The following is a 26,679-nucleotide window of genomic DNA, read 5'->3' as shown; positions in this document are numbered from 1 at the left end:
TATAATAAATTATGCTAATTGACTATGTGGCAATTAATTTGGATTCCTGGCTTTTATGGTTTGCCGCATGAATTAAATTGTTCATAACCTTACACTCTCTTTGATTCTAGGGGCCTTTCTAAATATGTGGAGGTCCCCCTCAATCCTATGAACTATATTGACAACACAGAGGCACCATATGATACCATGAGCTTCATTGAAACCAACGAAAACCCAACGTCTGATTTCTTGATGGGTTTCTCTCAAAACGATATATGTGGTATATGGGCAATTGACGATGAGTATGTCTACCATAACCCTCCTATTGGGGGACTTATCTGAAGGTGGTGAATTCCAGGAGATTGTGAAGTTGATTGGTATCTTGACATTAAAGCTGAAAACAGTGTTCAAGTTATGACCCAATCAATAAGACTCCAAGAACCAACCTATAGGGCCGCTCCTACCCCTAAGATACCAACTTCGGTCGATGAGAACCCGCTTATCAAAAAGTTTAAGAGGACAAAGCCGAAGTGAACATTTGGCAACTCATAAGTTCCTCAGTTGAACACCGCAATTCCTTGATCAATGCTCTTGCCAAGATGAACATTACCCTAGAAACCACTCCAAACGACCTAGTTGGGCTCCTTGCAAATCAGGAAGAAGGGATTACATTTACTAACGAAGATCTCCCATCTGAAGGGGCGGATCATCATAAAGCACTCTATTTGACTGTCGAATACAAAGACAAGATCATGCCCATGACTTTGGGTGATAACGGGTCAGCCATCAATGTATGCCCACTTCGCACTTCTGAAAATCTGGGGTTTAATTTGACAGACTTTACTAGCTCAACTAAGGGTGTCCGTGCATATGAGAATACTCGCCGTAAGGACATTGGGAATCTAACTCTCCTCTTGCGAACTGGACCTATTGAAAACAAAGTAAGCTTTCAAGTGCTCAATATCAAAGCTAGATTCAATCTACTCCTCAGGCAACCTTGGATTCATGATCTAAAGGTCGTACCTTCCTCACTACATGAGAGGGGGTCGAAAAAGCGCGAGACTAATGCGTGACCTCGTCCCTCGTGGGTGTGACGATTCTTTTTATTCAATCAAGTGTAATTGGATTTCCTGTGAGTATACACCCAATTGACTAGTAATATAGGAGTCGCCATTCAGTTTTTAACGACAATGAGAAAAACTGACAAAACCCGGTTATCGTGACATAAAGGGAGTGCAATTATGTTTGACCACGACGGCCGTAGGTTCCCTTGTGATCCCTGGTGTGGGGATCTCTCAATATACACCCGCAAGGTAGAGATTGAGGGTTTGGGGGACTGTAACTACCGAGAGGAGTAATTCGCTCGTCGATAACTCCAGAGGCAGGATATCCTTACTAGCTCAGCATAAATAATTGAAGGGACATGCGTTAACTATTAAACTAATCTGAATTGATTTTAGCAATATGCAACATATAATACTAATTCGATCGTGATTATCTGATTTAAATAGCATTAAGGGACCTAGCATGATAATCCGATTTCCCAAAAATATTATATTTGTTAGGCGTGATAGAACAATCAGATTAGGTTAGTTTAACAGTTCATAAAAAGGGCGAGGAAAGCAGTTAAATCATCGAAAAGGGACACATTACGACGCACCCTTGAGAGGTGCGTCACGGTTCTCAGAAAACTAACCACTTTGACTTTGCTATTTCTCCTTTTTATTTAACGAATCTCAATTATGGGACAGGATACGTTCTGTTCGATTTATGGATCGATTGCGACAGAACGCGTGAACAGTTTCGCAGCGAGAGGCTTAGGCTAAGGGTTGGAGTCAATACTCAGAATATAATTGTGTGTTGTTGTGTGTTCTTTCACGTCGAAATTAGGGGCCTATTTATAGGGAAGAGTTCGTGGAAAGATAGAATTGCAGAGTTCTAATCCACAAAGAATTAGGAAAAAACACGCACCCAGGTATTTTCAGCGCCCAGGCCTGGGCGCCGAAGATTTCGGCGCCCAGAGCCAGGCGTTGAAAATAGGGTCTGGGCAGTTTTGTTTAGTCAGATTCGGATTCCAAAAATCCGTAGAGTTTGAGATTAATTCGAGTCTTTTAGCGCGTATCAATTTTATGACGGAATGCGTCTGGGCCCGTTAAGATTTAATACGTAACTCTTATTTCTGAATCATATTAGGAATAGGATTCTCGCGGTTTTCTATCTCATTTAGGATTTATGTTGGAGTGCAACACCTAATTCTGACAGGTTTCTATCTTTTATGATTTGCCACTTTTAGAAGCTACCTTTTACGTCAATTACTATTTTTAGCAGGTTTCTATAAATAGCAGGTTTCGGGCGAAATGAAATGGGGAATCGAGATTCGTTTATTTTGTAGGAGACGCGTTGTCAAGTGGAGTTTTTATGCTTTCATCATCGAACCTTTCCCTTGCGGGAACGGGGACAAAAGTAGGTGTCTACAGTTAGCCCCCACTTTGACTGAGTCTTGGAGTAAGACGATGGTCAAAGTATTAGACGGAGTGCGTCACACAAGCCATGGTGTATGTGACCTTTTTTGCGAGGGTCTCACGAGCCCCCGAGTGATAACATTTGACTTAAGGGTCATCACTTGAAGTGTCGACATATCCCTAACGTGTCATTGGGATTTGTCAACTGATAGTATAGAAACTTCCTCACTTTGTCATTGGAAGGATCTAAAGGTGCGTAGAAACTCCCTCACTTTGTCATTGGGAGTAGCTACAGAGTTTTTCGAAATCAAAGCTATAAAGTATAATTGGGCCTGGCCAAGCCCAATCACGAGGTAAAACGTTTTTAAAGATTCTCATTTTCAGGGCTAGCTAAACGAGAAAACCCCCTTGTTTTTATAGGACGTAAAACGAAGGAAAATCCAGCACATCGTTTTTTTTTGGAAAAATGGAAAACCAATCCTTTAATTTTTGGAAAAAGGGAAAACCAATCCTTTAATTTTTGAAAAAATGGAAAACCGAAAAAAAAGTTATTGCTGCAGCGACTAAGGACCTGCGCGGTTAGTGACGCAGACCCCGCCCGCTGAAGGTGGGCGAGCCTGTCCGCTGAGGGTGGACGCCCCGTCCGATAGAAGTGGACGAATCTGTTTTGATGTTTTGAAAATAAGGACCTACGCGGTTTGTGACGTAAACCCAGCCGGCTGAAGGTGGCGAACCTGTCCGCTGGGGGTGGACGCCCCGTCCGATAGAAGTGGACGAATCAGTTTTGATGTTTTGAAAATAAGGACCTACGCGGTTTGTGACGTAGACCCCGGCGACTGAAGGTGGCGAACCTGTCCGCTGAGGGTGGACGCCCCGTCCGATAGAAGTGGACGAATCTGTTTTGATGTTTTGAAAATAAGGACCTACGCGGTTTGTGACGTAGACCCCGCCGGCTGAAGGTGGCGAACCTGTCCGCTGAGGGTGGACGCCCCGTCCGATAGAAGTGGACGAATCTGTTTTGAAATTTTATTTTGTTTGTTTTTTTTTTTTTTTGAAAATAAGGAGCTGAAGATGGCGAGCCTATTTTAAATTTGAAGATTTTATTTCTTTCGAAAACTGAGGACCTGCGCGGCTAGCGACGCAGACCCCGCCCGCTGAGGGTGGGCGAGCCCATTTTGAATTTCTTATTTTGCCTATGTAGAAGGGCTTTTGTGATTACAACCTGTTGGTGGGTCGTAATATTTCCTGATTAGATGTGTCCTATAAGTGGGTCCACACTGTGTATATTTTTGTTTAACAATTTTTTTTGAGATATCCAAACATGATATGGTGTGTGGCGCCGTCTGGGAATGTGATTTTGATTGCGCGCTCCTTGTTGGAGTCCATTTTTTTGCGAGCTCCCAAGCATTGGGGCTCGTCGGTTGTTTTTTTGCATCTTGTAATCATGTTTGGGGTCACGCTCATATGTGCGAGCGACCTCCTATAGTAGTGTGCTATTTTAGCGAAGCCGTGGAGTGCGACTTTAGTTTTCAGGCGACATCCGGTTTTAGCTTGGCCCGGATTATCCCTTTGACAGACAGACATTTTCTATTTGGAAAACCAATGACTTGACGACACATATTTTTGGTGTTTCGAAGAATGACCATGATATTTAACTTGCTTTTTTTTTTTTTTTTTTTTTGAAAAGTGTACATGAGCATTTTCTGAGACGAGTCTAAGTTTCGACCAAGTTTTAATGTTATTATTTTTTGCTTATTTGGGAGCTAAAGGTGCTTTGGGCTTGATCCTTCTTGCAATAGGGCCTCGTGTTTTAGCAACACGGTCTTAAGTCCTTTCCTATTCCGTGTTTTGTGAAATCTGGGCCTTGGGCTGCATTTTCAGCGCCCAAGTTTAGGCGTCAAACATTTCGGCGCCCAAGCGTGGGCGCTGAAAGTCCTTTCCTGGTAAAATTTGACTTTCGGATTTCCTAACACGTTTCCGAATGGGATCAGGATGTCATGGGGTGCGTTCAGCTATATATAGGGGGTAGATACGTCCTTATTTTCCACCACTCTCAAATTCTTTCTTTTCTTTTGTTGTGCTCTAATTATTTACTGCTTTTGCCATGTCGATCCCTACTTTCTCACTCCAACGGACTGTTAGGCGTTGGCTACGGGCCCTCACTCCCACAGAAAAAGCTTTGTTAAAAGAATACCACTTAGAGGCACTTTTAGGCTTACAATAAATTAATGTTGATTATAACTTTCTGCATGCTGCCCTAAGCTTTTGGGACTCTGATCATCATGTTTTTTCCATTCGGGGCAATGAAATATGTCCTTTGCCTGATGAATTTGCTGCGATCCTTGGTTATCCTACTAATGCTACTCCTGTTACCCCTGGCACTATTGAAGAGGGTAAAACAACCATAAGGGCTTTCCTAGGTCTAGATGATAACATGTTTGCTGAAATTGTTGTAGATGATAAGGTTAACTTGGCGAAACTTGTAAAACATCACTTTAGGCCTAGTAAGAATATGACCGAACAAAAATTGAACATTCGAGCCCTTGTATTTTGCTTGTTGAATCATTATTTGCTGTCGAATAATAATGGTGAGTTCGGTGACATAAGGTTGATCCCCTTGATCAGCCAGATGGAAAGTTGCTATTCTATCATGCCGTTGGTTGTTGCCGAGACTTTGCTGAGTGCGGATGAACTGAAGAAGGATGCCAAATCCGAACACTTTAAGGGAAGCCCCCTATTACTGCAGGTAATCAATCTTTCCCTGGGCGCTGGAATATTCGGCGCCTGGGGCTGAGTTTCAGCGCCCAGGGCTGGGCGCTGGAATATTCGGCGCCTGGTCCTGGGCGTTGAAACTGTGCCCCAGGAACCCTTTTTTCTTTCTTTCATTTTTTGATTCGATCGTACCTGTTTTTGCAGATTTGGCTTGCGAAACGGCTTAGACTTTTGGAAGCTCCTGCCGATCCTAAACATTATCGCCCTATAGCTTTGGGTAACCGAAAATACTTGCACCAAGGCCAGGACGAGGCCGAATGGACCTCCCTTTTTACTTATGGCATTTGTTCTATTAAGTGGGTGGTACCATGGCGGGGTTTGACTACTATGACAGGGGGGTCTGATGTATCGGTTTATGTTTCTTTGTTGGGGCTATCTCGTCCCATTTATATTTTACCTTACCGAGTCATGCGTCAATATGGTTTAAGGCAGACTATCCCCTTTTCTGATACGGTACCACCTAAGGTAGCGGCCTTTTCACAAACACGGGTCTTAGCATGGGCTAGGTATTATGATGGTCTCCCGCGTTGGGCCGTAGCTACAAATGGGTTTGTGGGTCTTTCTGGAAACTATAAGTTGTGGATGAGTTCCGATGACAAAGATGTGAGGACCGAGGCTCGAAATGGGGAGCCGCCTGAGCTTTTGATACCTCGTATTCGTGTTAAGTATGAGGGTACTGATTCTGCCAGACCTCGTACCTATAGCTTTAAGACAGTGAAAGCTCGTCCTGATCGAAAGCGAAAGGAAGTTCCTCCCCGTTCCAGTTTCAGGCCTAAAAAGATGCCTAACATGAAGGGGCCTGCTGTTGTTAAAAGAAATGCAAGCTCTCGCGGAGATCGTCGCCGGAACAATGTATGGGTTAGGAAGGTTCAGCCGCCTGTAGAAACAGTGGCTAGTCTAGTTGATGATAATAATCCTTCTTCCACCATTGTTTGTGCCCTTAAGGCTGAGCGGGCTATAACTGAGAATGTTTCTGAAGCCTTGGCATCTTTGGAAGTTAGTGTCCAGGAGCCGGTTCTTATGGAGATTGATATTGGGGCAGCGCAGAAGACTATGGGGGTGGATCCTGCGAACATTGCTCTCTACAAGACTTTATTTGATGATCCGGAAGAACTAGAGTAGTGTAGTTCTTGCTAGGGTGTAAGTGCCCTGTATTTATTTCAGTTGTGTTTGTTTTTTATTTCTAGCACTTTGTTTTCCTTCTTATTATGTTTTAATAAAGGCGTATTTTTAGTATTCATTTAATTTTGTTTCTCCTCTTTTATATGTCTAACACTTTTTTACACAAAGAATATATATTTTTTTATTATTTGGACCGAATCCTTGGTAAGGATTGCCTACGTATCTTGTCAGAATCAGATCGCGCGTAGTTCTAGCTTTAAAATAAGTTCTAGTATGCCGGATCTCGGTAGATATGTCCTGAAGTGGAAACATATTACTTAATCGGTCAAATGAGTGAAGTATTTATCATTATTTTCATCTGCCGTTTTTTTTTTTTTTGCCATAGGTTGCGTTTGCGTAAAATTCGACTAATGTTTAGTTGTATTCTTGGTGAACCTATATGGATACGTACTGTACCCCCCAAGTGTTCGTTATTTTTCCGTTGTGTGCGGATAAAATGACAAGCACTTTCGAAAAAGAAAACTTTTGGCAGGCAGAGAGTTTCAACGCCCAGGCTGGGGCGTCAGAAATTTCGGCACCCAGCCCTGGGCGCTGAAAATGACTTGGGCGGTCAATTTTTGACGCTTTGCTTCACATGTTCTTGCGTTTATTTCTATTCCCCTTTTTTTTTGTGCCTTGGTATTTTGCTTTGTAGTTAAAGTTAATTTTGAGGCTATTTTGGAGGCTTTTTTGACTGTTAGCGTGAAACGCATTTTCGTCCGGATTAATTTTTTCTATTGGTGACTCGAAACAGTTTTGAAAATGGAGTCAGGGTGCGGAGTTTATGAAGATCTTTGTGTAGGCTTTGGAGGTAGGTTGGTAGTGAAGGGTATGATGGAATCTATGTTTTATGAATCTATTTTTTTGGTAATTTTTGATTTCCTTTGATTTTGGGTTGCATGGATTGGCTCTTATGATGACACTGGTTGGCTTTTTAGGTTTTGGGGATATGAATGGGATAGTGTGGTTTATTTTGTGGGTTTCGGGAACTGGTTCCCATGGTACTATTTTAAAACCGAGTGGGCTTTGTTTGTTGGGCCTAGAGTGGGCCGCCTCTTTATTTTTGTATTTTGCAAGTACATTTGGTGTTCATTTAGTGTTAGAATAAAATTTTTAGGAGAAATATTACGCCTTTATTGATTCGGAAAGTAAGGAAAACACACTGAAATAAAACTGACCCATATTCTAAAGGGCCTTAGGACCATCTAAAGTCTCTATTATTTTTTTCTATCAATCTAAAGAACTACTAGGCGCTTTTTACTAATGGTGCTCTATGTGGCTCAAGCCTGGGGTTTAGTCTCATAAAACTTCGGTCCTTCACCGGTACTCATCTTGAATTCCATTCCTTTTGCGTTGACCCACTGGTATGTCTTCACCCATCCGTTCTCGACCTCTTCTAGTGTTGATGCAGGAGAGATTAACCGGGTTGGATCGAAACCTTCATCTTGTAAAGCTAGGGTAGTCATCACAGTCTCGTTCTCTATAGGCCTCGATTCGTTAAACAATGTCCATAGAGCCTGGTTGTCCAATATTTCAGCTGTTTTAGCCTTGGCGAGGTGGGGTGCCTCATCCAAGGTGTGGCAGTCATGGAAAATTTCAAATCCGGGTTTTAGCAAGCCATCCTGAACGAAGGGTTCAGGGAAATCACAGCATGGGTGTTCTTCTCCTTCCCGAATGAACATCCCGTTAAGGGTCCTTTGATATGGGGGAAGGAGGGTGGTTTGTTTGGTTTTGTTAAGGCGTAGCCTAGATAGGCGGTCAGCAATATCTTCCTCCGTTGGTTCATAGCCTAAGCCAAAGGGAGTAGATTTGTTGGGAAAAGGACAGAATGTGTATTCCTTCCTCCTTATGCCCAATGGGGTTCCTGGGAAATAACCTTGAGCTAACAGCATTCTAGGGATAACTCGGGATGCATGCGGGTCTAGGAATGCTGGATCATAATCTTCGATGAACTGGATTGTCTCTTCCATTTGAAACCCATAAAGGTCGTCTGCAGTTTCAGCCGTTCCAACCATAGTACAACTGACGTCGAGAGGAGGGGCGCGGATTTCTAGTATTACCCCGTTATGGTTAAGTTTAACCATTTGGTGCAAGGTAGAAGCCACACCTCCTAAGTCATGGAGCCAAGGTCGCCCCAAGAGGAGGTTGAAAGTGGGCTTGATGTCGATTATTTGAAACTCCGTGGTGCGTGCCACAGGCCCGGTTTGTATGGTAAGGTTGATTTTCCCCAATACAGGCCTTCGGGAGTTATCATAAGCTCGTACCCCTTGCGTGGAGGTTTGGAAGTCATCGCTTCCTAGCCCCAAGCAATGGGCGGTTCGCAATGGGCAGACATTAACCGCCGAACCATTATCTACGAGCGCTAGGGGGATGTTTTGTCCTTTGCATCCAACCACTAGGTAAAGGGCTTTATTGTGAGCACCCCCCTCTTTGGGTAAGTCTTTATCAGTGAAAACTATGGCCTTTTCTCCGGCATCTCTCGTGACATGGCTAACCAATGAGTCAGGTGTGATATCTGTAGGTACTGAGATGAGGTCAAGTGAGCGAATAAGCTTTTCGCGATGTTCCTTTGAAGTACACATAAGATCCCAGATGGTAATCTCAGCCTTGGTTCTTTTTAGTTGTTTCAGGAGAGGATTTTCAATGACTTCCGCGACGGTGGCGTGCCGTCCGTTCTCAGGAGTAGGCCTGACCGGGATGTCGTCCATAGGAGGTGGGTGAATATCCGGTTGGTATATCCTTCCGGATCGGGTGAGGTTGTCGACCTCGGGCTCCTGAGGGGTGGTGTCAATGAGAGCATACCCGGGCCAAGTTTCAGTGAAGAGGTCCTGGCCCGAGACTTGAGATAGGTAAATATCTTCAGCATCATCGTTCCACACACCGCACACTTCTTTCTCGATTCGATCCATAGGGACCACAGCGAGTGGTGCACCTTGAGGTGTAATATACACCGTGGGGTCGAAATTCTCTGGTTGGTCGAGAGAGATGTGACAAGAGCCGAGTGGGCTCTTGTTGTTGTTGGGTTTGCCAACGTTAGGGAGAGGTATTACTTCATCCTCTATCATGTCCTGGATCGTATGTTTTAGAGTCCAGCAGTTTTCAGTGTCATGCCCATTTCCTTGATGGAATTTGCAGTAAGTACCTTCGACCCAATATTTGTTTTTGACAGGAGGGTCACGGGTGGGGCCTATAGGTCTCAACTTTCCTTGATTGGTTAGTCTTTCAAAGGCTTGTACCAAAGTTGACCCGAGTGGGGCAAACTTTCGGTCTCGGACCCATCTTACAGGGTTTCTTCGGGCGGGAGCCTCTTCTACAGCATGGACTTCTTGGGCTTGGGATGTGTTACCCCGATTATAGGTGTTGGTCTTATATGTGGGTTTGCTCTGTATGGTTTTGGCGAGGTCGTCCTCGATCTTTATTCCCACATCATAAACTCTTTTGAAAGTGTCGAGTCCCAGGTACCTAAGGTGTTGTCTGTAAGCCGGGTCCAGGTTGTCAATGAATTTTTGGACCAATTCTGTTTCGGGAGGCCTATTGATTAGCTGGGCCGCCTGGTCCCTCCATCTAGCAAAGTAGGTTGTGAAACCCTCATTTTTCTTTTGGAAGAGAACTTCCAGCTCGCGCATGGTGACTTGGAAATCCATGTTCGACGAGTATTGCTTGATGAAGACATTGACAAAGTCTTCCCAAGTGGGGAAGAGCTTAGGGTCCTGGTGATAGTACCATTTGAGCGGCACAGGTTCCAAGGACAAAGGAAAGGCAGGTAAGTACATGGACTTGTCCACGCCTTTCAAGTTCATGGTATTCACAAAGCTCAGTAGATGATAACGGGGATTGTTCGTGGCCTTGAGCTTTGGTAAGTCAGATGAACTGAACTTTTCTGGTAATTTGCCAGGAAAAGGTTCAGGCTCGAGGGAGAAGTATTTGCTCCCCATGGTTTGCTGTAGGACCATTTTTTCAATCCTCTTCTCGTTTTCGAGGTCATTTTTGGCTTGCGCAGCCGCTAAGGCTTCGTTTTCCATTTTCAGTTGGCCTATAAGTTGGGTCATTTGAACCATCTGGTCTCGCAAATCTTCGATGGACATGTTTGGAGGTGCGAATCGAGGTTGGGGAAGCGGAGATCCTTGAAATGAGGGACGACGGACGGAGCTTGGAGTTACTAAACCTAGTGTTGGTGATGTATCTTCGAGACGCACTAACCGTTGATTCCTTGATCGGCACCAAGTGGCAGGACCAGTCCTAGGCATAAGATAAGCTAAAGTTTAGGTTCCCAAAGTTTTAAGCATTACTTCGTCTAGACTTCGACTCTCTAAATTGGTTTTTCACTCTTTCTTTTGTCGGTACACTTTTTGGTTTTTTATTTTTTTTATTTTGGTCATTCTTTGGATTTTCGAAACACTTGCCCGTGTGACATTCATAGTTGTTAGCATGTTCGGTTTTGGTGCCGAGCATTGCCGTCGTAGGAGGCCTAACAACGACACAAAGAGTTATTAATTTTTCACGAGTCGCTTTTTGAAATCGAGTGCTTTTCTTACGCCCTCGTAGCAATTCTTTTGATGAACATTTTTTTTTGCGCTACGTATTTTCCTTTCGCTCGGGCACCGAGGCTGCTGCGCCTGACCAGAAGGCCAAGCAGCAACTTTAGCGCCCAGTTAGGGGCGTGAGAAATTCTGGTGCCCAGCCAGGGGCGTTGAAAATGCGTCCCTGGCTAGTTCTCATTTTTCTGTCTTCTGTTTATGCGACTTCGATTTGCGTGTTTGCCTAATAACGTCCTTCACGCGTAACAACGTTTGTGGGATTCGTTACAGGCCATCCCGAGCGTCGCTTATTTTGTGGCGATCATTCGGGTTTGCGGAACACGTGTTTCGGTATAACTCTTTGGCAAATTAGTCTATGAATGTTTGGGCAGTTTTTTAAGGTCGTTGGTTTCCTAGGATAGTTTATCACACACAATCACATATTTCGCTACACATAACTACATTACAAACATGGATTTGGAAATTAAATATGCCACGTAGTTTATGATAGGCTTCTATGGGTAGTTTATTTGCGCCTGGCTTGGTACCGCTTCTATCGTAGATCCAACACATGCCCTGGTCGAGGTAGTGTCTTCAACAGACGAATTTCGCTCAAGAGGCCAATCCGCAAGTGCAAGCCAAGGGGGCATGCAGGCGAGAGGGACCTAATGGGCGAGCGATTGGGTTCGGGATAGGTGTACTACCTGCACAAGTACCGAGTGGGAAACATGCGCGGCGTATGCACCCCCCTATTGGCGAAAAAAGGTATCCTTAGTCCCAACTCCCGAGGGAGCCGAGATTCGTTATGATGTTCTGCCCGTTCACATTAATATGCTGATTTTCAGGTCGTCCCAACTTGATGGGGAAATAAACGCGGGGTAGGATCGTTTCACCCTTCGGCTATTTTGATTACCTACAAGCACGATTATTTCCTTCACTATCCCCAGTGGAGTCGCCACTGTGAGGGGGTCGAAAAAGCGCGAGGTTAATGCGTGACCTCGTCCCTCGTGGGTGTGACGATTCTTTTTATTCAATCAAGTGTAATTGGATTTCCTGTGAGTATACACCCAATTGACTAGTAATATAGGAGTCGCCATTCATTTTTTAACGACAATGAGAAAAACTGACAAAACCCGGTTATCGTGACATAAAGGGAGTGCAATTATGTTTGACCACGACGGCCGTAGGTTCCCTTGTGATCCCTGGTGTGGGGATCTCTCAATATACACCCGCAAGGTAGAGATTGAGGGTTCGGGGGACTGTAACTACCGAGAGGAGTACTTCGCTCGTCAATAACTCCAGAGGCAGGATATCCTTACTAGCTCAGCATAAATAATTGAAGGGACATGAGTTAACTATTAAACTAATCTGAGTTGATTTTAGCAATATGCAACATATAATACTAATTCGATCGTGATTATTTGATTTAAATAACATTAAGGGACCTAGCATGATAATCCGATTTCCCAAAAATATCATATTTGTTAGGCGTGATAGAACAATCAGATTAGGTTAGTTTAACAGTTCATAAAAAGGGCGAGGAAAGCAGTTAAATCATTGAAAAGGGACACATTACGACGCACCCTTGAGAGGTGCGTCACGATTCTCAGAAAACTAACCACTTTGACTTTGCTATTTCTCCTTTTTATTTAACGAATCTCAATTATGGGACAGGATACGTTCTGTTCGATTTATGGATCGATTGCGACAGAACGCGTGAACAATTTCGCAGCGAGAGGCTTAGGCTAAGGGTTGGAGTCAATACTCAGAATATAATTGTGTGTTGTTGTTGTTCTTTCACGTCGAAATTAGGGGCCTATTTATAAGGAAGAGTTCGTGGAAAGATAGAATTGCGGAGTTCCAATCCACAAAGACTTAGGAAAAAAACACGTACCCAGGTATTTTCAGCGCCCAGGCCTGGGCGCCGAAGATTTCGGCGCCCAGAGCCAGGCGTTGAAAATAGGGTATGGGCAGTTTTGTTTAGTCAGATTCGGATTCCTAAAATCCGTAGAGTTTGAGATTAATTCGAGTCTTTTAGCGCGTATCAATTTTATGACGGAATGCGTCTGGGCCCGTTACGAACTCTAGGCTCGTTAAGATTTTAATTAATACGTAACTCTTATTTCTGAATCATATTAGGAATAGGATTCTCGCGGTTTTCTATCTCATTTAGGATTTATGTTGGAGTGCAACACCTAATTCTGACAGGTTTCTATCTTTTATGATTTGCCACTTTTAGAAGCTACCTTTTACGGCAATTACTATTTTTAGCAGGTTTCTATAAATAGCAGGTTTCTGGCGAAATGAAATGGGGAATCGAGATTCGTTTATTTTATAGGAGACGCGTTGTCAAGTGGAGTTTTTATGCTTTCATCATCGAACCTTTCCCTTGCGGGAGCGGGGACAAAAGTAGGTGTCTACACTACACCAGAATGAATGGAAGTCCAAAGGAATATCATCACAAACTATATCAATTATAATTTCACAAAATAAATTTTGCTAACTTGGGGGATGGCGCGTGTTAGCGCGCTGTCCAACAACTAGTTTAAAAATAAAGGTAGTAATTTTTAAAATAGCTTTTGTAATCTAGTAATTTCATATAATGACATATAAATGGTTGTAAAAATAAAAATGACGTAAAAAAATAATCGATTCAAATAAAAAGTTTGCATAATAGACTTAAATATTTTTATTTTTTTAACCTGAATTGTTTGATATCTTATATCATATGCATAATACTATATTTGTTATCTTATATGATATTTACTATTTTTAGTTATTATTCATATCTTTAAATAAAATAGTGAAGTAGTTATGTTTTTTTCACTTTTAAATTTCCACCTTGAACGAGCTTTACTAGGCTTACGAGCAAGCAAGAACGAACTTATGAACGAACATGAATGAGTTGTTCGCGAGTTTAAACGAGTCGAACATCGAGTTATTCAAGTTAGTCTCTTTATTGAACAAGCTTTAAATTTTGGTTTGTGCTCTTTTTTATATATTATTATTAATGAACGAGTTTGTTCACGAACCTTTCACGAGCTATAAACTCATTGACACCCCTAGTTAAACATAAATAATACTTCTAAGGAATGCAATATTCTCCTAATAACAAGTTAATAAATAATATCTAATTAAATAAAATCTTTCCTGATTTATTTTATACTCTATCACATACCATATAAAGATAAAAATTATATGATAATCATATTATTTTTATTATAGCGTTAATATGCCCTTCTTAGATTACAGAAGATAAGATTATCAAAAGGTCTTGCACGAGTAAGTTAATAAATTTATTATACGTTCGGATAACTTTTACCTAGTTTTTTTTTTTTTTTTTGTAACTTTTACCCGGTTTTTTTTGTAACTTTTAACATATTTTTATTAACTTTATATTATGTAAAAATGACAAATGGAAATTTTAAAGGGTTAACTAGTTACCTTTATACATTATTAGTGATTTTGAAAGCATAATTTTTATTAAAGTGAAAAATTTTATCACTAAAAAATAAATACTTTTACATTATATCGGGGTAACTTTTATGAAATTTTCAGTTAACTTTACTCTGATGTACAATAATTTGTACATCACCTTTAAATAATAATTGTGTAAGCTTATTTCCTTACATACACCACACTGATCTGTATGATTTTTAATTTCAATGAGCTTCTTGAATTTCATGGAAGAAAAAAAAAAAAAATTTAACACAAATATTTTAAATGAAAAGCTAATAATAGGAAGAAAAATAAGTTTCATTAACAAAACCGATTCAAATAACATAAGTTGCAATTACATATCCCATTTAACCTTGATTTTACAATAATTGAAGAAAAAACAATAACAAATAATAAGAATTGATTTTCAATAGTAAAAAAATGTGTAGACTTGTTATTTTGACATAGGATTAGTCTACAAGAGAAAGAAAATAATTAAAAATTAATAAAATAAAATATAAATAAAATTAAATCAAATGAGACTCCAAAGGATTCGACGCTGAACTTGCTCCGTTCTCCACGACCAATTGAACACACATGCGTGCAATTGATAGACATGAGATCGCTCCACTTGATGACGCACACGCCTGTCAAATGTGTAGATTTGTTGTTACATTTGGCAAGATGGTTTGATTATTATTAATATAACCATCTTCAATGATTCTAATACGTTGTTGCATAGCCCTCATTCTATTCTCAATCACCAAAATCAAATCCCTCAAATCGAAAGGGTTGCTTTGTTCGAGTGTTAATCTCCCACTCATGATATCAGTCGCCAAATTCTCAATTTGTATCTCACGTTTCCTCTGTTGAAGTTTGAATAACTTCTCTTGTGCCTTGTTAACACTTTCTTTCAAGAAAGTTTGTTGGTTTAAGCTTCTTTCAGACATATCTACCTCTGACTTTATCCTAAAGTTAGAGATAATCCTTTTTGCTTCTACCTCGCACGGAGGCCATACCACAGGAGCTTGTTCATCTGGGCCATAGACGATAGTACAAGTATCTATGCCACAAAGGACACTTAATTCTCGAGTCTTTTTTACGACAATTTTCACTCTTTTTTTGTATGTCGCTCTCCTAGAAGACTTATTTTCTATGTACGCTAACTTTACTTTCTTTCTGGTCATTTCAACAAGGAATGAAAGCCTAGGTAAGTAGATGAAATGAATTAAACTTTTTTGCACTTTGATAGGTAGATGAATAAGTTTAGGTTTGATGAGAGGTATTTATAAGGATAATTTACGCGGGTAATTTTTTATTTTTAAATGTTTTCCAACCTAGCTATGTGATCTTTTAGAATTTATTTTGATTATTGGATTATCATTTCAAGGATCACAAAAAATCGAGTAAATAAAAATCAATAATATCCCTGAAAAATATTGACCTAAAACTTTGACTATATATTTCATAAATTGATATAATTTTCTGCGAACTTCTGTTTTGAAGAAATACGGTTGATTTTGTAAAGAAATACACCGATTATTATATTTTATTCAGATAGGAAAGTTCAATATATGATATGTTATCTCAAATTCATGTGAACACGGTGATTATTTATCTATTATTATTGATTTAGAAAAATATTATATTTACAAGTGTAAAAGAGGAAAGGTAAGATTTCAACATTGCAAAAATGACATCTGATTTATTACCATATTTCTACCAATAATCTGGATATGGTTAAGAACCATATGATTTTAGAGAGAATATACATGGTTTGCAAATATTTTATTTTAGAAGAAGATTAACATATTGCCATTTTAAATATATCCTTTTTTTTAGAAATATATACGCAATATGATTACAACATTTAAAAATATTTGTCTTATCATTTTTTAATGGAAATAAATTAGATATGTTTCACATTCACGTATAGTCGTATGTGGAATTGTTATCCACTTTTCATATTTAAAAAATATCTAAATACATGTGTGGCATGCTACTAATTTAAGAACGTGTGTGGCGGGTACTTTAAAAGATTAGGTAAAATTTTTGGGCATTTTACGTAGATATCAAACTTCTCAGGATTTATCTTATATAATAGAGATAATATATTTTTTTACAAAATTACTTATAAAAAAATAAAATAATTAAGGTTCACTACTTTGTCTTAACATATGTTACCAAAACATCATGTCACCCAAGAAATATTTCAAACACTAGAATATATTACCACTTGAGCCCCTAAATGTGTTAAAAAAATAAATGAAATCCATAATCCCAGAAATATAATGAAGAAATCAATGAAACTTATCATCAAACAATTAGTAAGACATTACTCAACATGCAATCCTATTTATTTTGCTTCAAGTGCTTGAACTTTCTCATTTAAGAGTATACCAACAATTAGGTCAAATACATCTTAACTTTTCTTTTTTCCTTGGAGTTCAAAAAAAATCAACCATCCAAAGAGTTAATTTTTTTCAAAGTGCAATAGGCGTAAGCAAGTTAAACACCCTAATCCAACACGCAGAAGTTTGATTGAAAAAGAAATATGCTAGCTGACATCTGATGAGGTAAGGGCTTGAAGAAAACAATAGGTTAATGCATCAAGTGGAAGAAAATAGCAACATTAGCCATAACTCAAACCATATAATCTTCTCCATGTTTACGATATTGATCTAAATATTTATTTCAAGGAAAATTTGCACTTTGATTCACCCAAACATTAAAGATTTCTGTTATAGTAAAGTAATAATGTATTGAAATAAAATCTTAAATCCGGAGTGTAGTTATTCATGTTGTATCATATAATCTCCACTACATCTATGCCAAACAATTAAAGAAACTATAGTGGATATTTGACTATAATGAGTAAGAATAGAGTGGAGATAGGCGCTCCTTTAGTTAACATAAATTTCCTTCCACTCAAACATACGCTAACTAAGTAGCTGACAATCTAAGGTAAGGGATGGGAGCTGTTTATGCCAAAATTCGTATGGAGGCGACTTTCGGCTAGGATCGACACTAACTAAGCAAAGAATTAATAACACAAATAAAGGAGACACGACACAGAGAAGTGTTGACGCGGAAAACCCAGGAATAAGGTAAAAAACCGCGGATAGCTATGAGGCTATCAATCCACTAAGTATTCTATATGATTGTTTATGCTCTTCTTTTCTGAGAATTGATATTGAAAATCTAAAGTACAATAATGAACGCTAAAGACAGTTGATAGCTTAAGAGTTTGAGTGCTTGAGTGAACGTCTCCCTTCATCACGCCGTTCTTTATGCTTTTATATGCCAAATGCTAACGGTTCTATTGGTTGGGAAGATCCCTGGAAGATAGGGATTCCTCCTTGGCCGTTGCTCACGTCTTCAACAAACTCCCTAGTCTTCGGTCAAAGCTTGGACCTTTTCCCATCTTATGACGGCGTGGCCCATGTTGGGCTTCTGGGCTTGGAACTTGACCTATCTTCTCTTGTCGCCAGAGCCCTGTCGCTGGTCTTACGTCGCCCAGGCTTTGTCGCCTGTCGCTTCACTTGACAGGCTCACTTGACACGACGCCACCTGCGACATGATGATACCTGGATGGCACGACAATATCAGACGTCAAAGCAGTTATGTCGTTAGTCCAATAAAGTGGGATAACAGTTTGCCCCCAATTGTGAGTTTGCGGAGTGTATACAAAGCAAAAAGAAACAATTCAAAATTCAAAAAGTAAACCGTCTACAACCGTCCAGTTCGTGGGACGGAACCGTTCCGATTCTCGAAGTATTAAATGCCAATTTTTCGCGACATGCAATAAAGCGTCTTAGAATTTTTCGAAGGAAGTTTCCAGATCTGAAAACAAGAGAGAGAAAAGGAAGGGAGGAATTGCTTTCGTTGCTTCGATTTAGCCACACCCAGGTAAAATTTCGATCATTTCCTTCGATTTTCTTGTAGATTTTAGTAGAGCGATGGCAAAAACTAGGCCGACCGTGGTTAAGGATAAGGAAGATGTTGGGGTTAGTCGGGCCAAGTCACTCAACCCGATCTACTCTACTGTTGAGGATCCAGCGGCTTTTATAACTCTCGCCGGTCTGCCGCCGTCGGCTGAAGTGAGGATTCCTGGTCAAGAGGACGAGGCCAAGGATTGCCCGGAGGGTTATGTGGTTATGTATGAGTACCCTTTTATTCTGGGGTTTTTGTTTCCTTTTACACCCTTGGCTAGATCTTTTGTCGAGGTGTTCAATTTAAGCCCTGGCCAATTGATGCCCCAGATCTGGCGTATTTTTACTGTAGTGCATAGGGTTACTTCGGGTTGGCGAACACCGTTTGACTTGGCTGATCTGATGCATGTTTATGATTTATCCTTGAAGGAGTGTTGTCGGTATACTTTGGTGACGAAGAAAAAGAAGAAGAATTTGTGTGTCGGGTTAGCTGTAAATGATAGGGGTTGGCAAAGTCGTTTTGTTTATGTGAATAAGGCGTCTCTGGGAGAAGTAGGAAACTTCTTAGTGGAAGGGTGGACGACGAAAGGTACTTTATGTTTCTGTACTTTTGATTTATGATGTTTTACTGAACGTTGTCTTACTTGGCTTTGTCTTGCAGTTGTTGATACGTCGTTAGCTGGTTTGAACTCTGACTCTCACGATAAGTGTTTGAGGTTTCTGGGTTGTTCTGTCGTGGAGAGATCGTTCAGCCGTGACGGAGGTCGTTTGGGAAGTCAAGAGGGGAGTCAAGTTGGTGACGTTGACGAGGAGGAGGCTGAAAACGAGACGATTTGCTTAGTTCATCGTCGACGGAGGTTGGACTTACTCGAGGAAGTCGTTGCGAATTCGTCGTCTGCATCAGAGGAAGAGTTTGAGATGGCTAACACATCAGGTATTTTTGGTTTGGTTTCTTATATGCTTGGTTTATCTGCGGGGTGTGTTTTTGATGGTTTCTCGCTTTGTTTGTTGAAGAGAATACGCTGTCGTCTAAGCCAGTGTCGAGGATGTCACAGAGCGAGATGATGGAACGAGCGAGGAAGCGGTTGAGGTCGAACAGTAACGCTGGTGGGCAGGGTGGTCAGGCGATGCCTCTCGTGCCTCGTTATTCTAAGATAGGTGCGTCGCCTGAGACGCCCGTTGTTATAGGGGGTGAAGGTTTTCATCCTCTATCGTCGTCGTCGCCGCCGAGGCCGTTTCAGGTGTCGTCGACTGCTGTTGCTGCGACTAGGCCCCCTGCTGCGTCGGCCAAGAAGCGTCCTGCTGACAAAAGTTCCGTCGAGGATACTGTTGTCACTCTGCCCCCGAACTTCTTGGGCGACGGTGAAGATGCCGTTGTTTGGCCGCATGCAGACCGATTGATATTGCCTTCGACGTATCAGCGTTATCATGAGGTCGTACCTCTTTCTGTCGCGTCGAACGCTGCTGAACTAAGCCTGCGGGTAAGTGTATTTATGTTATTTTATTCAGTTCATAGTATTTGTAAGCGCGTCGTGTGTCGCTTTTGTGACATGTTTTTCTTTACAGGCGTCACAGGCTGCTTTGGCCGTGCGTAGGCAGTGCTCCTTGTTGTGCGACGAGCTTATCTCCTCGAAGAACCAAGTGGCTATGGCGAAGAAGGCGGCGGCTTCTTGGGAAGTTAAGTGGATGGCTTCTGAGAAGAAGTTGGTCGATCTTGCTGCGGCGGTTAAGTCGAAAGACGAACAATTAAAGGGCAAGGACGACCAGATTGCTGACGCGTCGAAGGAGTTGGAAAGGGTAAAGGGGGAGTTGGCGTCGACCGTGGAAGAAATGCAAGGGTTAAGGATTTATACGACGCTTTGCAGGAGGAGTTTAAGGATTGCGAGGCTTTGGCTGTGTGGAGGACGAGGGCGCAGATGATGTTCTCGTGTTTGAAGGGGGAGGTTAGCCTCTGGCCATGCCAAAAAGAGGTGGATGACTACCTTGCTAATGGTGGTACCCTTGAGGAGTTGTCGGTGCCGGTGGTGGACGCGGATGAGTTGGCGATGGAAGCCGACACTGCTGGTACCAACGGAGCTGACGCCGACGTCGCTCCTCTGGTCGAGGACGTTTCTCCCGTTGATCGAGAGGGGGAAGTGCCCGTGGAGCAAGGCGAGGGAGATGTTTCCGTCGTCGCCCCTCCAGACGTGGCTTTGGCAGACGCGACGGTCAACGTTGACATGCCCCCGATACTGGATCAAGTTGCCTCGACCCCCCTTCCAGACGAACATATGTAATGGCTGGTTGATGTTTATGTAATAGTTAGTGGTATGGATATTTTATTTTCTGTTGTTGTATTTTGGATGTTTTTACTCGTCGTCGATGGCGGCGGCGAGGTGTTTGGATATTTTGTGTGTTTGTGCTTTCGCTTGGTGATGTGAAAGTCGTGGCCTTTGGGGTCGCGCGTTGTGTGTTGTGTATGACAAGTTTGTTTTTCTTTTCCTTAGTCGTTTGTCCCTTATGGTTATCTCGTCGTGTAGTAGATGCTTTGCAACCAAGTGGAGCTGTCAAGTAATAAGTATTGGATCGATTGATGTGTAAAATCATACCTGCGCTGTTTGCTCGTTGTTTCTCGCGATCTCGTCCTGCGTCGTACGTTGTTGCTTCTGGCTATCATTCGTCGTGCGTCTTGCACTCTGCAAAAGAAAACATGGGTCGCTAGGAGGATTGGCCGTTGGGGATGCCAACGGCCCTCCGATGCTTAAGTCAGTAATGGTTTTTAAACGAAAGTAAAATGATAAAGGAAGATAAAGACGATGATGCGATAACTGATAAAACTGGTTACGACGAGGTTTCAAAAATGGTAGAGTTTAAGATGTGTTGCGTTCCAGCTTCGGGGGACCGTCTTGCCATCTCTGGTAATGAGTCTGTATGCCTCCTTCCCGACGATTTTGTCGATCAAGTACGGTCCTTCCCAAGCTGGTGCTAATTTACCTACGTTTAATTCTTTCGTGTTTTGAAATACTTTGCGCAGTACCCAATCTCCTTCTTTGAACATTTTCACTTTGACATTTTTGTTGAAACATTTTTCCACGATCTGTTGTTGTGACGCCATTCTTATCAACGCTGCTTCCCTGAGATCTTCTGTGTTGTCGAGGTTTTCGCTGAGTTCTACGTCGTTTTGCTCCGGCGTCATGAGTCCATATCGTGCACTGGGCAGCATCACTTCAGGGGGAAGTACTGCTTCGCACCCGTAAACGAGTGAGAAGGGAGTCTGTCCCGTCGCCGTCCTAGGCGTCGTCCTGTTGGCCCATAGGATGGATGGCAGTTCTTCCGCCCATCGCCCCTTCTTATCGTCCAACCGCTTTTTCAGCGACGCGATGATCGTTTTGTTGCTGGATTCCGCCTGTCCGTTTGCTTGGGGATATCTGGGTGTCGACGTCTTTAGCTCGATGTTCCATGTTTTGTAGAAAGCTCTTGTCTTGTCGCTGATGAATTGTGATCCGTTGTCGCAGATGATTTCTGACGGTGTTCCGAACCTGCATATTATGTTAGTCCATATGAACGAGCATACCTCTTTGTCCCTTACTTGTTGGAATGCACCTGCTTCTATCCACTTGGAAAAATAATCTGTTAGGGCTAACATGAAGACCTTTTGTCCTGGGGCGACGGGCAGTTTGCCAACGATGTCCATCCCCCATTTCATGAAAGGCCACGGGGTTAGGGTTGGGTGCAAGAATTCAGATGGTTTATGCGTCATACCTGCGTGTCGTTGGCACTTGTCGCACTTGGATACGTACCTCATGGCGTCCTTAAGCATTGCTGGCCAATAGTATCCATTTCTTTTGATTCTGGTTGATAAGCTTCGTCCTCCTTCGTGTCCTCCGCATTCTCCTTCATGGTATTGTTTCAATAGTATTTCCCATTCGATTTCTTCGGCACATCGCATCAACATTCCGTTTGCTGATCGCTTAAACAGTACGTCCTGCAAAATAACATATCGTGAAGCTTTGAAAAGTATCTTTCTGGCTTCTAGCTTGTCGTCGGGTAGAGTTTCGTGCTTTAGGTAATCGAAGATGGGTTTGGTCCAACTGTCTGTGTTTAAGGTTGATAGGACGAGGCTGGCGTCTTGTGGTATGTCTTTTTCGACGGCGGGTGACAGTAGGTGTACTAGAGGTATGGTCGAGAATGGTGATTTTCTGAGTGCGGATCCTAGGTTGGCAAGGGCGTCGGCTTGTGTGTTTAGGTCTCTTGGGACTTGTTTGATGGAGAAGGGTTTGAATTTGGAAGTTAATTCTTTTGCTTTCTCGAGATACAAGGTCATTTTTAAGTCTTTAGCTTCGTAGTCGCCGTTAATCTGGTTGACGATTAGTTGTGAGTCGCTGAAGATGTTGAGTCCGCTTGCCCCTAATTCCATAGCTAATTTCATTCCGGCGATTAGCGCCTCGTATTCTGCTTCGTTGTTAGTTGCCTTGAAATCGCAGCAGATTGCCTGTGCTATCATGTCCCCTTGTGGTGACTTCAGTACGACGCCTAAACCTGCACCACGAAAGTTAGATGAGCCGTCGACGAAGAGTGTCCATATTCCTTCTATGTTGTTGATGAGTTTGACTTCGTCGTCTGCTATTCTCTCTAAGTCGGGGCTGAAGTCTGCCACAAAATCTGCTAGGGCCTGCGATTTTACAGCCGTCCTTGGTTGATACTTGATGTCGAACCTTCCTAGTGCCATTGTCCACTTCTCCATTCGACCTGTCAGTTCTGGCCTACGCATCACAGACTTGATTGGATAGTTAGTCATCACCACTATTTGGTGAGTTTCAAAATAATGCCTTAGTTTTTTGGCTGCGGTAACGAGTGCTAAAACGAGTTTTTCTAGGGAGGAATACCTGGTCTCTGCTTCCAGTAGTGACTTACTGATGTAATAAATGGGTAGTTGTTGTGCTTTGTCTTCTCGAGCTAGGACCGCGCTGACGGCCGTCGAGCTAACGGCTAAATAGAGTTGTAAGACTTCTCCTTCTTTTGGCTTGGATAGGAGGGGTGGCGACATCATGTATTTTTTGAGGTTTTGCAAGGCTGCTTCGTGGTCGTCGGACCAGTTAAACCCCTTGTTTTTGCGCAATACGTCGTAAAATAATCGACACTTGTCCGACGACCGTGATATAAAACGGTTTAGTGCCGCCACTCTTCCTGTCAAGCGCTGTACCTCTTTTATGTTCCTGGGGGATTGAATGTTGATGATCGCTCGCACTTGGTCGGGACTGGCCTCGATTCCTCGTTGGGTGACGATGTAACCTAAGAATTTTCCTGCGGACACTCCGAAAGAACATTTAGTCGGGTTAAGTTTCATACCGTACTTTTTTAGTATGTCGAAGGATTGTCGTAAGTGTTCCACGTGATCGTCAGCCTTCCTCGATTTCACCAGCATGTCGTCAATGTATACTTCCATTGTGTCTCCGAGTTGGTCTTTAAACATCTTGTTGACTAATCTTTGGTATGTCGCACCTGCATTTTTAAGACCAAAAGGCATGACTTTATAACAATAAATTCCTCTATCTGTTACAAAAGACGTTTTTTCCTGGTCGTCTGGGTGCATAAGGATTTGGTTGTATCCTGAGTAGGCGTCCATGAATTTGAGTAGCTCGTGTCCGGCTGTGGCGTCGACCAGGGCGTCGATGTGCGGCAGAGGGAATGGGTCCTTGGGGCAAGCTTTGTTGATATCTGTGAAGTCGATGCAGACTCTCCATTTTCCGTTTTTTTTACTGACGACGACGACGTTTGCTAACCAGTCTGGATATTTGACCTCTCTGATCTTCCCTGAATCTATCAAGTTTTGGACTTCTTCGTCTATGATTTTATTCCTTTCGGGAGCGAACTTACGTCGTTTCTGTTTTACCGGTCTGAAGCTGGGGTCGACGTTGAGCTTGTGGGTGATCACGTCTGGGCTGATTCCTGTCATGTCCTCGTGCGACCAAGCGAAACAGTCTGAGTTTTCTCTTAGAAATGACACTATCTGACTTTTGATGTTGTCAGGCAGTGAGGCTCCGATCCTTACGACTTGGTCTGGCTTTGTCTGGTCTAGTACTATCTCGTCGATTTGTTGGTCGTCGGGGTCGTCCGATGTCGACCCTGGCTGTAATTGCTAGATGGGTGACTTGGATGGCTTCAGTGCTGTCTCATAACATTTCTTCGCATCTCTTTGCTGCCCTTTGATTTCCATGACCCCCCACTTGGTTGGAAACTTGATTGATTGGTGATATGTTGATGGCACTGCCTTCATTTTGTGGATCCATGGTCGTCCTAGGATGACGTTGTATGCTGATGGACAATCGACGACGTTGAACTTGGTCATCATGTTGACGCCTTCTGCGTATGTAGGCAGCGATATCTCTCCTACTGTCCGTAGTGCTTCTCCACTGAACCCTACCAGAACTGTTGATCTCCTTACAATGTTTTTCTCTTCTAATCCCATTTCTTGTAGTGCTTCCAAGAACAGTACGTTGGCTGAGCTTCCGTTGTCGACCAGTATCCTTTTGATCAATGCGTTCCCTATTGGGAGCGATATTACCAACCCGTCGTGGTGCTCCCGCTGTGTATCTACAGAATCTGAGTCGTCGAAAGTGATAGCCATTGCGGTTAGGGACCTGTGTAGTGCGACCTCGTCTTCGGTTTGTCCCTCTTCTACGGTCTCAGATTCTCCCCTGTTAATTTTTTTAGCTGCAGAAGAGGTTAGTCCACAAATATCTGAACCACCGGAAATAACATTTACCACTTTATTGAACGGTGGTGGGTCTGGTCGCTCGCTGCTTGTCGTTGGGCCGGGCAGGGTGGTTTGCTCTTTGGAAAATGTTTCTTTTCCCTTGTCGCTCAATAGTTCTTTTAGATGCCCCCGTTTCAGGAGGTATGCGACTTCCTTTTTGAGGGATATGCACTCCTCGGTTGTGTGTCCGTTGTCGCGGTGGAAGTCGCACCATTTGCTCATGTCCTTCATGGAGTCCGGTCTGTCGTTCTTCCGGGGCCATCTGACTGTTCCACCTACATTTTGAAGGGCGTTCACCACACCTCCAATGTCGACGTTGAAGCCGTAGTCGGAGATGTTAGGGTGTTCGACCCGCTCGTTCCTGTAAACATTGTTAGTATCATAATACTGATTGACACTTTGTACCTGGTTTTGCCGAACATATGGTTGATGTCGCCAATTGTTGTTCCTCGGGGTGTACGATCTTCTGTCGCTGCTGCCCCCTATCGATCGTTGAGATGCTGTTCGGATAACCTCGTCGTCTTCGATTCGCATCTGGGCGGTGGCCCTTGATCGCACCTCTTCGAAAGTTGCACAGGGGTATTTGGTTATTTCCCGGTATAGCTCCGAATTGGGGATGAGGCCTCTCTTGAACGCCTCAATAGCGGTCCTGACATCACAATTTTTTATACCAATTTTTTCACAATTAAAACGGTTAAAATAATCGCGTACCGACTCGGTTGGCCCTTGAACCAACCGATAGAGATCACTGGTTTGCTTTTCTAACTGGCGACTGCTGGCGAATTGTTGGTAGAAGGCGTTGATGAGATTGGACAAACAGGAGATGGATCTGGGGGGGACGTTCGTGAGCCATTCCAAAGCTGCTCCATCAAGGGTGCCGCCGAAAGATTTGCACATAACAGGTTCCACTAGGTCGTGCGGAATCCCGATCTGCCACATGCGCTGCTTGTAGAAGTTGACGTGCCTATAGGGGTCGGACGTCCCGTCGTACAGGGTGGTCCAGACTGGGAGCCGGAGTGTGTGCGGAACTGTCACTCTAGCGATCGCTTCGCAGAACGGCGACGCTGCATACCCGTCGGTCGGCTCGGTCTCCACTGGTGTAGGTGCCCCGGGGAACCTGGTCATCAACTTCATCAGGCGGGAATAGTGTTTCGTCATGCGTGCATCCATCTTGTTCAGGCGTTGGGTCACCGGATCGGGAGCTTCTTTATCTTCTTCCTCACGGGTCTCCTCCTCATCGTCGGTCACATCTTCAAAGTCATCGGGCATCTCGAACGTTAGCTTTTTTGGCTTCCCACCTTTGTAGCGGGACTGGTGCTTGTTGCTCTTCACAGATTCGAGCTCTTTCTGGAGGGTTTCATTGGATGCCCTCTCTTGGGCTAGCTCGGCTTGGGCTTTCTCGTAAGCCGCTTTCATCTCTGCGATCGTCATCTCTCCAGTAGCCATGGTGAAAGGGGTGCTTTTGTGTAAAACCTAGTTAATGTCCCCACAGACGGCGCCAAACTGTTTATGCCAAAATTCGTATGGAGGCGACTTTCGGCTAGGATCGAAACTAACTAAGCAAAGAATTAATAACACAAATAAAGGAGACACGACACAGAGAAGTGTTGACGCGGAAAACCCAGGAATAAGGTAAAAAACCGCGGATAGCTATGAGGCTATCAATCCACTAAGTATTCTAT

The 26,679-nt window shown here is 42.9% G+C and overlaps 3 protein-coding genes across 3 annotated transcripts; all 3 read right to left on the bottom strand.

Moving 5' to 3' along the window:
* Positions 1-14,708: 14,708 nt before the first annotated feature.
* On the bottom strand, positions 14,709-15,557 carry LOC130470736 (agamous-like MADS-box protein AGL80). Its single transcript, XM_056841256.1, has one exon. It carries the CDS (start codon positions 15,514-15,516, stop codon positions 14,980-14,982), a length of 537 nt encoding a protein of 178 aa, XP_056697234.1. The 5' UTR covers positions 15,517-15,557; the 3' UTR covers positions 14,709-14,979.
* A 6,033-nt stretch (positions 15,558-21,590) lies between these two features.
* Positions 21,591-24,196, bottom strand: LOC130469556 (uncharacterized). The gene is made up of 3 exons (XM_056838909.1): positions 24,001-24,196; positions 21,815-23,742; positions 21,591-21,728 (listed from the first exon to the last, which is right to left on the bottom strand). The coding sequence occupies exons 1-3, from the start codon at positions 24,194-24,196 to the stop codon at positions 21,591-21,593; spliced, it is 2,262 nt and encodes a 753-aa protein (XP_056694887.1).
* A 183-nt stretch (positions 24,197-24,379) lies between these two features.
* On the bottom strand, positions 24,380-26,443 carry LOC130469555 (uncharacterized). The gene is made up of 2 exons (XM_056838908.1): positions 25,734-26,443; positions 24,380-25,646 (listed from the first exon to the last, which is right to left on the bottom strand). Exons 1-2 carry the CDS (start codon positions 26,441-26,443, stop codon positions 24,380-24,382), a joined length of 1,977 nt encoding a protein of 658 aa, XP_056694886.1.
* Positions 26,444-26,679: the final 236 nt, after the last annotated feature.

Source organism: Spinacia oleracea, chromosome 3, assembly GCF_020520425.1.
Source record: "Spinacia oleracea cultivar Varoflay chromosome 3, BTI_SOV_V1, whole genome shotgun sequence".
Lineage (NCBI taxonomy): Eukaryota > Viridiplantae > Streptophyta > Magnoliopsida > Caryophyllales > Amaranthaceae > Spinacia > Spinacia oleracea.
This window is presented reverse-complemented; position numbering and strand designations above follow the sequence as displayed.